The 14,873-nt window shown below is 40.4% G+C and overlaps 1 protein-coding gene across 1 annotated transcript; it reads right to left on the reverse strand.

Annotated features, from left to right (window-relative positions):
* Window positions 1–702: 702 nt before the first annotated feature.
* On the reverse strand, window positions 703–11,458 carry LOC308293155 (DOMON domain-containing protein FRRS1L-like; the record flags this gene model as incomplete). Its single annotated transcript, XM_080735590.1, has 5 exons — window positions 703–875; window positions 1,333–1,579; window positions 3,258–3,396; window positions 5,822–5,843; window positions 11,248–11,458. 5 exons carry the CDS (start codon window positions 11,456–11,458, stop codon window positions 703–705), a joined length of 792 nt encoding a protein of 263 aa, XP_080591716.1.
* Between the last annotated feature and the right edge of the window lie 3,415 nt (window positions 11,459–14,873).

Here is a 14,873-nt window from a genome sequence, read left to right on the forward strand (position 1 = left end):
CTTCCCCGGTTGGACGTAGCGCGTGGAAGGAACACGTTATTCCAACCAGTTCCACTCCCCTCCATCAGGCGCCTCGGCTGGCCAGGGGGAGGCTTTATAGAGACCAGGATTACTGCATGTTTTTGTGAGGGTATCTACCCTAGGAGACACGGGGAGAACATGCAAACTCCACACAGAAAGGCCCTTTTGCCAACCCCACCTAGGGTGTGGGCACTGATGACGCGGAGGAGGGAACACGCCCCCAGCACCCACAGTGTCCCCCGGCGGGAATCGAACCCAGGACCTTCTAGCTGTGAGGCGACAGCACTACTGGCTGCGCCACCGTGCCCCCTTAAATAAATAAATAATAAATAATAAATCTATATGTTTGACCTAAAACTATAATGCCACTATTCTATTGTACCTTTATGTGAATGTACTGCAAAACCAAACCTTGGTTCGGTATAATCCATATATCTATTGTTTCGTTTACGTAGTCTTGTGTCCTGTGCAAATTGTGTATTTGATGGAGGCTGTGTAATTAGTTAGAAACGGTAAATACACTTATTGCTGTCTCTTCTCTTCTCTTCTCTCCTCTCCTCTCCTCTCCTCTCCTCTCCTCTCCTCTCCTCTCCTCTTCTCTTCTCTTCTCTTCTCTTCTCTTCTCTTCTCTTCTCTCCTCTCCTCTCCTCTATCAAATGTCTTCCAGTGACGGCTGACGGGTTAAGGTGTTCCCATCAGCAGGTAGAAGGTGAGGGCTACGATGAGGAGCAGGCAGAAGGGAGAGTTGAAGGTCTGGTAGGCCGTTGAGGGCATGAAGATGTCCTCGTACTTATAAATACTGATCATGTGGTCGCTGACGGGGGGAGCGTCGATGTCATGCCTTGTGATGGAACCTGTTGGCAAAGGTAAGACGACATACTGTAAGAAAATGGAAAATAAGCAGCTTAGATTTGTATAAAGTGAACAGCAAAAATGCACAATACAGTGTCCCCAGTATTCATTTCAAGTTTTCAGGTTGATTGGGTCCATTTTATCTAACTATTAATTTACTAAATGTCTGTCTGTCCGATAGCTGTCTGATTTACCCACATGACATCACTGATACAAAACAGTGTCCACATTTGGAGATAACTGACATCATACTGCCGCCTGTACTGCGCATGCATCTCCGCCATGGTAACAGCCACATGCTGAAACATCACCCAAATATGGAGATGACTGAAATCACTGATACGTCTCCAACATTACTTCTGAGACTCCTACATTCAATCCCTCACATACTGTGCACACCCAAACTCTGCACATAATTCGCAGTGCATATGTTCGAATGGGCAACGACTAGTTACACACCTTGTATAGCCGGTCCCCAGGCAAACAGGTAGTACCATGACAGGTGCAGGTCCACCAGTGTCTCCTCTCTGGGTACGTATAGTGGTCGTTTGAAGCGGCAGGTCACCCGGTTGTTCTCAAAGATGCCCTCCTCGTCCCTGGCCGGGTTCCTCTTGATCTCCTTGGCCCACTGGCCCACATTGTAGAAGTGATGGATCCTCACACGCCCATTATCGTCATGTACACAGCCCATGACATCATCGCCTCCCTGAGGAAGAGAGTGGAATTATATTCAAGATAATAAAATAAATAAATAACATTATTATTATTTAATAATGAGAAAAAGAAGAAGAAGAAAAAAAAAACATTTGAAACACCAGATTCAGAATGACTTTGTTGGCGAAGTAGGTGGTTGCTAACACATAAAACAATGCATACAAAGAAATGGAAATGAATGCTAAAAACATTTTGTAACGGATGGTTCTCTTCAGTCCATCAAGAAGGAAAGGCACATTGATATAGACTAGAAAGTGGCAATTGGAAATTGCAAGTGTGGTTGCCGTGACACACTAGCAAATAAATATCTCTGTATCTATCAGTCCTTGTCCCTATTTGAGTGTGTGTGCTAAACCATTTCGTCCTTGTCCCTTTAATGCCCATACATGGAGATCCCTGATGTCATCAATATTAAGCCCATATCTTGGAATGCCCATGTACATACTGTGTCAGTCTCATGTGGTCTATGATGTCAGACATCTATGTCAGTCATCTCCATATTTGGGAAAAGTTTAATTTCGTGTGTCTCTCTCTCCATATATGGAGCTGACTATCATCACCTGGATCTCCATATATGAAGATCACAACACTGTCCTCATCAAACCCTTGATAGCCATACATGAAGACGACTGGATCATTACTTAGATGGATATAGCTCCATATATGGATATGGATATACCGGTATAAGTCAATGGGGAAAACGAATTCACTAATAAATTAACATCAATTAAACTATACAACTTTTCTCTACAGAAATGGTTCCGCATGATTCCCGATGAAGCCGGTCGATTTGACATATAGCGAGGAGGTTTGTGAGGAGGATATTTGTGAGGAGTAGCGCGTCAAACTTTTGGTCACTCTCTTGAATAGATAGATAGATAGATAGATACCTTTATTATCCCAAGGGGGAAATTCAGTTGTAAAGTCAATACAGCAATAGTTCCGTCAGTCTAGGTTAGGAAGGAAGTCCTTTTCACTCGTCCGTTATGTGTCTCGTTGTACAGCTTAAGGGCGGCCGGTACAAAAGATTTTCCTAGTCTCTCACATCTCCGTCCTGGGTAGGCAAAGCGGTCGTTTCCTCTCTTACTCCAGTAACTGGTGATCTCCAGATGGAGGGGGTGAGAGGAGTTCTCCAAAATGGAATCTAGCTTCCTCGCTGTACGCACTCTGGTTACTTCCTCCACCCCCTGCAGAGAGGACCCAACAACAGAGCCTGCTTTCCTCACCAGTCTGTTCAGGTTAACCGTGTCACCTGCTCTGCTCTTTATTGAATAATAAAGTTGGACAAGTACTATAGTGTGGTTGCCCTGTTTGGGCAACCACACTACTATGTCTTCTTCCTTTCCTCGCACTGTATTTTCCCATGTATATAATGTTACATGTTTTATATGATGTGCTAATAAACTAAACTAAACTAAAACTAATTAAACCCTATACTTTGTTGACCGGAGTCCCCCAGGGGTCTGTACTTTCCCCCGTTCCTTTTCCCCCCCTCTACACCATATCCTCATTGAAATAACAGATCTACAAGCTTATAACGAGTTTTCACTGAATACCAGAATAGTTAAATTAGGGTTCATGTGGTTACGTGTGTAAGTGTATGCTCTTTAAGTTAAATAAGAAAAGAAGATTTCATTGTGTGGTGAGTCTCATGATGCAAAGCTGCTCACCATCTTCTTGTCAGAGGAGAAGCCTACAGCCACCCATCCATCTGTGTCTGCACTCAGCTCGTACTCCACATCTGTCCCAATGCGACGGTAACTCAGAAAGTAGTCACATGACTCGGCATCACATCCTGGCTTCCCATACCTGGACATAATACACAACAACATGTGTACTTATACAACTGATTATACCAACAAAGGTTGACCACTTAAACTGCAAAGTCGTCAAACCAATGGAACAAGACGAATACAGGAAGGGTGGGCACTAGGGAAACCTGGGCACCATTTTTGGGGGAAGACTATAGGCACTAAAAAAGAGTGGGCATCACAAAGAGTTGACACTCCACTACAGCTGGACAAGCAAGAGCCCTGTATTACTACATAGGAAGGAGAGGGGAGCCGGATATAGAGAAAAGGAGAATGAGAGACAGAGATAAGAGCATATTTTGCTAACCTGATGCAGCCCTTAGTTACCTAGCTATCACCTAGGCTTTGTTATGTAATTTTAGGTGATAGCTAGAAAACTACACCGCGGTGAAGTGAATAGCTCTTCACCCTGGACTCTGGTGTGCGTGCGTGCGTGCGTGCGTGCGTGTTGTAGAGAGAGCAAAGAGGCATGATAAACAGAGGAGGGGGGAGGTCATCATCTGCTACTAGCAGGGAGCTGGCCTGGGTGCTGAAAGCCTGTTGTATTTGCTACCTTCAGCACATTCATAACCAAAAACGCCAACCCCATAGATCGGTCCTAGACCGTCAGCTAGCAACGTACATATGGGGTCATCGGTATCATCTGGGGGGATTAATTCTCATAGTGATTTTTGGGAAGGTATACACCCCTAGTACTAGGAAAAATGTGATAGCCTTGCAGTGGAGGTAGCTTTTTGTGTGTTATCACTCCTTTTATAACCACATGCCAAAACACAGTTTTCAAAATCCGAATGGAACATTCTACTTCAAACTGATGGTTCTCTCTTAATATTGACCCCATCTCTTTGAAAAATGGTTGGGATAAAGCTCAGACTATATATTCTTCACTAATGTTGTTAACATTTGCATATCTATAATTGTTTTTTATTACAGGCAGTGACAACATAGTGACTATAATTATGACATAATCCTCTGTGAACCATGGCTCCACGTTGTTTGGTCATCGGTACCATCTGGGGGGAACGATTCTCATAGTGATTTTTGTGAAGGTATACATCCCTAGTATTAGGAAAAATGTGATAGCCTTGCATCTGTGGTAGCTTTCTGTGTGTTATCACTCCATTTATAATAACATGCAAAAAAACTTTTCAAAATCCGAATGGAACATTCTACTTCAAATTGATGGTTCTCTCTTATTATTCATCCAATCTCTTTGAAAGATGGTTGGGATAAAGTTCAGACTATATATATTGTCCAGTAAGGTGGTTAAAATTTGCATATCTAGAATTGTTCTCTATTACAGGGCTACAGGCAGTGACATATAGTGACTAATTATGACATAATACGCCATGGCCCCAGATTTGGGGTCATCGGTACCATCTGGAAGGGAATGATTCTCATATTGACTTTTGGGAAGGTATACATCCCTAGGACTAGGAAATATGCGAGAGCCTTGCATCTGAGGTAGCTTTCTGTGTGTTATCACTTCATCTATAATCACATGCCAAAACACAGTTTTCAAAATCCAAATTAAGCATTCTACTTCAAACCGATGATTCTCCCTTAGTATTGATGCTCTGTCTTTGAAGAATGGCAAGGATAAAGCTCAGACTATATGTTTTTCATAAAAGTTGTTAAAAGTAGCATCTCTAGAAATGGTATCTATTACAGGCAGTGACAACATAGTGTACTGTAGTGTAGTGACTACATTACATCAAACAAAATATAGTGCAAGTGTGTAAGAAATTATCCAAAATGCCCACTATTTGATCCACTTGTCTTAGTATAGAATACCTGGGTACTCTAATTTCTTGGTTTTCATATGTGTAGAATCCATACCTCACATGTTAAAGGTCAGGTCAAGGTAACATTTGACCTCTGGGAGAACAACAAATAGAAACAACTTGATGAATATTCATCTTTCACTTAATACAGTGTTTGTGAAAACTGTCATTGGCATGACAGAACTGGCATTAATAATAATAATAATAATAATAACATTATATAATAACATGGCAATATGTATCTTTTGCAACTACATCTGTATTCTCCAACTCATAATCAGGATCAGAAAGTCCACCCACCACATCCTCCTGGCCTTCAACCTCCTGACTGGCACACAGTAAGGATGTAAGGATGAGGTTCCAGAGATGGCTGCATCAGGTTCATAGGAATTTAGGAAGTCTTTGTGATGTCTGCCTCATCATGACTAAATGGAGTAGCCTATCCATCAGAGTGCAGCTGATACACACAAGACTATTACCACTGAACTTGCCTGTCAGCCCTTGATAAATAGGTTTCTGTTTAAACAAATGTATGTATTTTGATTTATATTAATATGCTACACACGATATGATCTAGGCTAAATTGTAACACTATAGTTTGTTAATATTTGAACTAGCCTACTCCAGACCATCTGTTACTCTGCAATCTGCTGTGACTGGCCTGAGGATGTCACACATAGATGTAAACTTCTCTTAATCAATTGTTGTCCTTTGATCAAGTCTTACCTCCTGTTTGAACCATTTGTCTGTCTGAGTAGACCATGATTTGTGTATTCCTACTGTATTTAACCTGACACTAAATTGACATGAGGGACTCAGTTGAGCCTGGCCGCCGTGAGGCGAGGTCAGTGCTTTTAGGACCTTGTGTCCTTTTCTACTTGATTCTATGCTATCCTGGACTATGCTTTTTGAACTTACTCTGAATAAATGCTGAAAGGAACGACTACCTGCATCATCTCCGGATTCCTATTCTTTTATATTTTTAGTGAAAGTTCATCTTTCTTTTATCTTTATTTCTTATTTATCAGCCCTCCATATGCAAACACATGCATTTCCAGCACTGAACTTTGAAACAGTATTGCAATGCAGCTGAGGAATGACTGTATAAAGCCTCTATCAGAGTCCAGGTGAAGAGCTATTCACTTCACCGCGTTGTAGTTTCCTATAGCTATCACCTAGGCTTTGTTATGTAATTTTAGGTGATAGCTAGAAAACTACACCGCGGTGAAGTGAATAGCTCTTCACCCTGGACTCTGATAGAGGCTTAACATGTCAATCGTGAGGTGTACACTCTACATGTCAACCAGTGACCATAGCTGCTGCCTGCTTGGACACCTGGATAAGGAGTAATAAGATGTGAGAGACCTTAAAGCCCTATCAGAGTGTACGGTGGAGACCTATCCACCGCAAATTTGAGGTGGAAAGCTTTCCACCTCAAGTCAGAAAATAAGTGCAGGACATCATAGTCACGGGGCCCACGGTGAAGTCCTTTACCCCGCCTCCCTCTGGTTCAGACGCAAGACCGGTTCAGGTCGACCAATCAGTGCCTGTCTGTCAGAGCCTGTCTGTCTGATAGTAAAAACAGAGAGATGTGTTGGGAAAGCTCTCCACCGGGAGGAATGATGTAACGTTGTAGTTTCATGACTCAAAAAGACTCGAAAAGACTACGCCGCGGTGTAAAGCCTTCCACCGCCAAGGCGACTATGATGCCGGCTTCACCTGACCTTTAGCACATAGACCTAAGACTGAATGGCAATTGAATATATAACTGTAATCTACACCTATGCCCCCCATATGAATCACCTCATCATTGGATCATTGCAATACAATGGATTTGGCAATAAATAATTAACTGATGGTAATTTCACTGATTCAGCCACATTCATTGAACCCTAAAACCTTGGGTTAGATAACCAACACCACCTTTCTATAGGTTGAACAGTATCATAACGCTATTTAAGCTCCAAGCAGCCATCTTGGACGCCATCTTGAAAATGATGGCTTTATAAGACATAAATTCCTACATGTTTAGTGTGTTCTTAAGCATGCCTAGAGGTACCAGAACTAGTTGAAAAACCTTTTATATAGGGGGGTTAAGTAGCATGTTTTCATATATTGACCCAAGTAATTTTCGCCTAGTGTTATACAATAAAATGCATGATAGCACCCATAAAGCTACCTCTGGTGCAAGGCTATCACATATTTTCTAACTCTAGACATGTATACCATGACAAAAATCACTATGAGCATTAATCCCCTCAGTTGATACCGACCAACCCCAATGGCTTACAGTCTATCCCTGTAAAATGTATAGTCTACTGCAGTTCAACACAGATACTAAAAACATGTCGGCTATTGCATCTTGAAATGAAATCTTAAAGAGAATACTTTGCTCAAATCGTCACATAGCCTATAGCCTACAGATACAGCTAGACAAGTAGACAAGGTAGAATTTCTGAAAATGTGCTTGTATAAAGTCCCGAAGGCATTTTGCGAATATTTATTATATACAACTGTTCTAGGGGTATTAAGGGATGCTGAATCCAAATGTGCTGTATATAATGCTCAAAAATGTTCCTAAAAGGCTCAAAATTGACAAATCCAACATGGCCGCCACTGCAAGGTGGAAATCTATTTAAGTGCAAATCTTTTTGACTAAACAAGGTAGAAACTTGAACTAAATGTGTTTTTCTAGGTTAGCCTACATGGGGAATTTGAAATTCTATCCTGATTTTAGATCAGACGTGAATACATGGCTTGAAACTCATACATTTATAGCAGAAAAGGTTCGTTATTGATGCATAATTCGTCAAACAGAAACAAAAGCAGGATGAACCATGGTTTTATTCATCAAAACTCTTTTGATTTAGATTTTGCTATCATCCATCCATCCATCCATCCATCCATCCATCCATCCTTCCATCTTCAACCGCTTATCCGGAATCGGGTCGCGGGGGTAACAGTTCCAACTGAGACTTCCAGATTTCCTTATCCTGAGCAACTTCCTCCACTCCCTCTGGGAGTATACCGAGGCGTTCCCAGGCCAGTTCGGAGATTTAATCCTTCCATGTGGGCGCCTGGGGGGCATCTATATATAGTCATCAATATTTCGAGCAGATGTCATAGGTATCTTGCCGCTGCATGCATCCAATTCCACTTTTCCTGAATAGAATAGAATGGATTATAATATAATATAATAGTATTTTACCATATCAATAAAAGTAAATGTACATGGGAATACTTCTTACTGTAATCCTTACTGTGGCAGCTTATTCACAGTCTTCCTCAGTGTTCCGGCAAGTGTTGAATTTTTTGCAACGTTTATAGCCAGCACAAGTACATCAGGGTAGGGTTCATCAATCTGTCAACATCTAAGAGTCTAGAGTATGCAGTCTAGTAGGCTGATATTCTCTAAAATTACCAAATCCCATTAGTACAATCTATTTTACATATATACCTGCAGCTGCAGCGTTGGCTGAGGCACTCCTTTGTACACCCACATGAAGTGAACTCCCTGCAGGCTTTGGGCATAGGTGGCAGGGAGAGTAGCTGTGGCACTAACTGGCCTTCCTTGATCATCCATCCCATTTCCTCCACTGGAGGAAGATCGGGGTGTGGCAGGTGAGCTTGATTCCATATAGCTGCTTGATGGTGTGCACGCATGATATGGAACCTCACAGCATCTGTGGTTGGTGGCAGAGTCTCTTGGGGACGACCTTTGCAGAATAACTTTACTTGTGCTTTGTTGCATGAATCAACGTCAGGCACACCATAGATCTTACAAATGAATCTTTCTGATGATGTCACGATATCTTCTGTGAAAGGGCCCTTCCGAAGGCCAGCAAGATCAGTGTGATGTTGTTCGAACACCTGCCAGGCTCTCTTCTTTCCGTGGCCACTGAACTGAGACACACTGTCACATCCAGTAAGGGCATGGCAGGCAAGGAGTGTCCACGAGGAAGCTGATACAGGACTGATCCTTCACTGTATCCATGCACTGATGGAAACAGTAGTCGTGTCAGCACGTGACACAGAGGTGCTTCTACTACTGCTTGCTCACTTTGACAAAATCAGATGTACCCATGTCTACATGAAAGCTGGGATATCAAAGGACCCAAAGTTTTTCCCAGTGCATGAAATTCACAGGATACTGTCTGAGGATCAACTGGACACACTCCTTGCCTTCCATGCCCATGGATGTGACAGTCTCAGTTCAGCGGCCACGGAAAGAAGACAGCCTGGCAGGTGTTCGAATCACACTGATCTTGCTGGCCTTGGGAAGGGCCCTTTCACACAAGATATCGTGACATCATCAGAAAGATTCATTTGTAAGATCTATGGTGTGCCTGATTCATGCAACAAAGCACAAGTAAAGTTATTCTGCAAAACCACAGATGCTGTGAGGTTCCATATCATGCGTGCACACCATCAAGCAACTATATGGAATCAAGCTCACCTGCCACACCCCGATCTTCCTCCAGTGGAGGAAATGGGATGGATGATCAAGGAAGGCCAGTTAGTGCCACGGCTACTCTCTCTGCCACCTATGCCCAAAGCCTGCAGGGAGTTCACTTCATGTGGGTGTACAAAGGAGTGCCTCAGCCAACGCTGCAGCTGCAGGTATGTATGTATAATAGATTGTACTAAAGGGATTTGGACATTTTAGAGAATATCAGCCTACTAGACTGCATACTCTCTAGACTCTAGATGTTGACAGATTGATGAACCCTACCCTGATGTACTTGTGTTGGCTATAAACGTTGTATCCCCTTCTCTTCTATTCTATCCATAAAGAGTCATATGGCATGTATGGAAGCATGCAACTGCAAAAAACTCAACACTTGCCGGAATACTGGAAGACTGTGAATAAGCTGCCACAATACACAAGTATTCCCATGTACATTTACTTTTATTGATATGTTAAAATACTATTATATTATATTTTAATCCATTCTATTCTATTCAGGAAAAGTGGAATTGGTTGCATGCAGCTGCAAGATACCTATGAGATCTGCTCGAAATATTGATGACTAAATAGGCTAAATTAATGTAGCCTATCTTCATATTAAAGGGATATTTTACTTTCAAAAAACTTTTGGTAATTTTATCGTCTAATCAGGCTTTTATGAACACCCTGACCAGTTTTTAATTTACTTGATTCAATATTTAGATATTTGATGTAAATGTTACCAGGCCCTCGGCCTCTCCCCACAGACACCCATTGTAACTTCAAAATTCATTTTAACCATGATAGATTATTAAAAACACCCATTATTTTTTTTCTGGTGACTCATATTACCCTCCTAATATGTAAGCAGGTCGTGTTTTTTCAATAACATTTTTAATTTTTTTAATATATATTTGTTTTATTTAATTTGAATAAAAATAAATGAAAAAAAGGTTATGGAAAAAAACACGGCCTGCTCACGTATTAGGAGGGTAGAATGAGACACCAGAAAAAATAATGGGTATTTTTAATGAATTGTTAAAATGGAGTTTGAAGTTACAATGGGTGTGTGTGGGGAGAGAAGCCCTTCCCCTGTTTCCCTGTTGAAAGTGGAATACTATATATAATTTGCATATATGACTTGTTGATAGAAAAATCTAAATCAAAAGAGTTTTGATGAATAAAACCATGGTTCATCCTGCTTTTGTTTCTGTTTGACGAATTATGCATCAATAATGAACCTTTTCTGCTATACATGTACAGTATGAGTTTCAAGCCATTTATTCACGTCTGATCTAAAATTAGGATAGAATTTCAAATTCCCCATGTAGGCTAACCTAGAAAAACACATTTAGTTCAAGTTTCTACCTTGTTTAGTCAAAAAGATTTGTACTTAAATAGTTTCAGCCTTGCAGTGGCGGCCATGTTGGATTTGTCAATTTTGAGCCATTTAGGAACATTTTTGAGCATTATATACAGCAAATTTGGATTCAGCATCCCTTAATACCCCTAGAACAGTTGTATATAATAAATATTCGCAAAATGCCTTCGGGGTTCTGATTTTCTGAAAATTGATCCTGTCTAAAGACACTTCTTCATGCTGGAATAAGATTCTCACCGTCATCTGACAGATATCTAGATTCAAGGAACTCGGAGGCGAACGTGCTGTATGAGTCCTTATGATGCGGTTCCTTGTGACCGGGTTCGCCGTGGCCTCCGTGCCCGGTCCGGAGCGCACCCTCGTCGGTAGGGCTCGGCAGCACGACCCCCCACCACCAGACCTGGCTCAGCAGTGCCGACAGATGGACGAGCTTTCTCAAGGAATTCATGGCCAAATAAATAATACAACTAAAAATGCCTTAAGATAACGATGAATGAGACGACGTCCTCATTATTATAGACTGCGTGTCAAGTGTCCTCATATGCATCCATCGCACCGTCAAATCATCCGTTACCGCTTTTGCAGTTTTTTTCCCCGGCGATGCAGCGTTTGTTGACCATATAATGACCACGATAATTAATTAGATGTATCCAAAACTTAATCTCGGTGTTACACATAGAAGTGCCACTAGATGCCAGTATAACCCCAGTGTTCTAAATTCTTCATGGGTTGTCTCCTTTACGTTATCATGAATGCCAGACTGTTTATGCCATTTCAAACGTGCACATTATCTGCACATAATTATATTTTAGGACATAATCGTGTTTATTGTTGTGAAGATTCACTGCTTTCAAGTTGATACGTTATGGAATCACAGCAGTCTTGGACCGATAATGGTTCACCTGTGGACTTGAATGAACAAGTCTGAGCCTACTTCAGACCATTTCCCAATTAATGCTGGCTTTGATCCAACACTGTTTTCTGGTGATCTGCTTATGGGTCAGTGACGTGACGCCCCAAAAAATGTGTTTTTAAAAAAACTTTAAATTGCAGGCATAAAAGTTATTTACTTTTGTTCTACTCACTCTCAACCTTATGGAAATACATTTTGTTTTTAGATATTTTATTGGAATCAGACTTTATTCAGCAGTTTGTTGTACTTGTGCCTAAAATCGTCATATGGTGTGACATGAAAATAATTGTTCATAAAATGAAAATGGAGTACATCTTTCTTAAGTTACTCACTTTATCAAAGTCCTTTATCATAACTAACCAGTGATCCACTATAGTTTTTTGAAAATTAATTATATCTGTATATTTTTTTCATAATCGACACTCTGTGTGAGGCCCATGTTCATGATCTTACAACATATTTTAAATGTATTCTGTCAAAACTTTCTCTAAAATTACACAAATATTTGTGACTCTTCCTGATAATATTCTCTATGTAATCCATAAACATTTTTTTGGTTTAATCATTAATAAAGGTATGATTTCTCACTATTTGGAATGTCACACCAAATGATTTAGTGTCACACCGTATGATCATATCTTCATGTGTCAAAGCAAACTGTGTTTTAACCTACCTATTAGTGAGTACTGAACTTTACTGATTGATTAAACAATTACCCAGGATAACATGGCCTTAATATTTCTGAACAGGATATTATTGTAGGGCTTTAACATGGGATAAGAAAGAATTGTAGTAGTAGATGGATGATGAGGATGTGCACAGGAATGCTACGCACACCTAAGTCTTCTGCCGGCCCACGGCAGAAGGATCCTAAAGGGACAATAAGGCGCATAGCCACACTTGGAGCCAAGGCATTGAAGGCAACATTTTATTAACACCAATTAGTGGAAACAGAACTCAGCATTCAGGTAAATTGCTTTTTTCCGAAGTCTCCTGAACTTGAACACAGCATTTTGTGTTGAACAAATGTAATTAGGAATCATGACATTACACCACATCTCCACTAGCTAAAGAGTGCTGGGTTGCGCAACTCTGAAAATAGCTGATCTACAAGCTCTCGCAGCACAACGTGTTGAGAGCTTGTAGATCAGCTATTTTCGCTAGTTTTGTCTCGGGTCCTACCTTAACACTGTCCACTGTCCAGTCCAGTGAGTCAAAGTACAAAAGTATTAGATCAGATTAGATTATACATTTAGACTGTATTGTACATCAGCCAGTCGTATTTGGTGAGGGTAGCAAACCGGCTGCCTTGTTGCGGTTCTGCTATGCCACAGACAACCTCCTGCTCTTCGTAGAAAATGCAGTCTCGCCCCTTTGGCTCCTCTCTCCTTGCTGGGTCATTGTTTAGTTTCTCCCTGTACTTTCTCGTTCTCTCAGCACTTGTCATTTTCCAGCTGACAAAAGAAAATGGAATGTATAGTTTAAGACAAAGAGAAAATATTGTTTAGATTGAAACAATATGTTAAGGTTTCTGTGAAGGGGTTTCTGCTCTGTCTGATGAATTTGAAGTATCACTGAATGAAGCTAAATTACATTTTATGTAAAAATGTTTAAAACAAATGTTTAAATGTACAAAAGAAACATGGAACTTTGTTATTTGTTGTTATATCTGTAGTTAAATACAGTATAAATCATATGGTGTGACAGTCAAGTCATATGGTGTGACAAGCAGACATGTCACACCATATGATTAAGTGTCACACCATATTACTGTTTTCTCCATTTAGGTTTACCTTGAGGCTACTATGTACACATTAGCATGCTAACAGCATGCTAGCTATAACAAAGCAGCCTAGATCTACATGGAAATATGACCAAAACTTCAAATAACTTAAGCTTTTTTTAAAGAAAAGGTGTCACACCAAAAGACATCCAGAATGGTGAGTTTGTCAACGTTTCAACAAGATGGCATTTCATGAAAATGTTAAAATCATAACTCACCTCAGACACCTGTCTTGCAGTTGTGCTGGGAGTGCTGAATAGCCTTACAGAAGAAGGACCTCTCTAGCCAATAGGTGTCCAAATAATTGCCTGTTTAATTTTTCCAAACTAGTGTCACACCAAATGATTTTGGGTTGGGGGACAAAATATTTTTGATCAGAAATGACTGAAAACATTATGCTTTGACTTTGAAAAGATATAGGCTCAAAATAGACATTTTTTTTAGCCTAAATTCATTTTCAAATGATTTTTAGCATTTCTTTTTCTTAGTTTTATTCAAGTTCCCACTTTGAGAAACAAGGTCAGGACAGTCACACCATATGAGTTTTGCCATGTTTGGTTGAAGATTCTGAAGAAATGAGGAATGAAATGTTTTAATCTTGAGTAAGTTCACATAAAGCTTAATGTCCTGCACAATATTCAGAAGGTTTTTGACAAATATATTTTTTATTTATACATGTTTGACACCGAGGACAGCGAAAACGTTACGTCACGTCACCCACCCATATATAGAGCTGTGTATTATTTATTAACATGTCAATAGCTATAGGCCTACATATATTCTTGCCGGATAAATTTACATAAAATAAAATATTACAAATATAACACTGGTTGTAGTAAAGGCAGAGCAACTCATTGACTACATTGACTTCTCACCTGTGGCTGTATTTACAAAGGCCTTTCAGATTCAAATCAGAGGGTACATATTGCGACGCAATATTTGTGAGCTTGTAGATCTGCTATTTTAGCTATTTGCTATTTTAGCTATTTCAATAATATACTCTCTCTTAGCGAGCCCTTTCATTTCAGTGAACATTCTGAACAAATCACTTTGCTCACTTTCACAGGACCGACCAGTTCAAATGAATGGTTCAAGTTCACCGCTCATGTTCCACGCAACATGGAGGATGTACCCAATGTACTAATGTATCCATCCATCCATCTTCAA

This window comes from Nannobrachium achirus (assembly GCF_963921795.1).
Source record: "Nannobrachium achirus genome assembly, chromosome: 10".
In the NCBI taxonomy this organism is placed as follows: Eukaryota; Metazoa; Chordata; class Actinopteri; order Myctophiformes; family Myctophidae; genus Nannobrachium; species Nannobrachium achirus.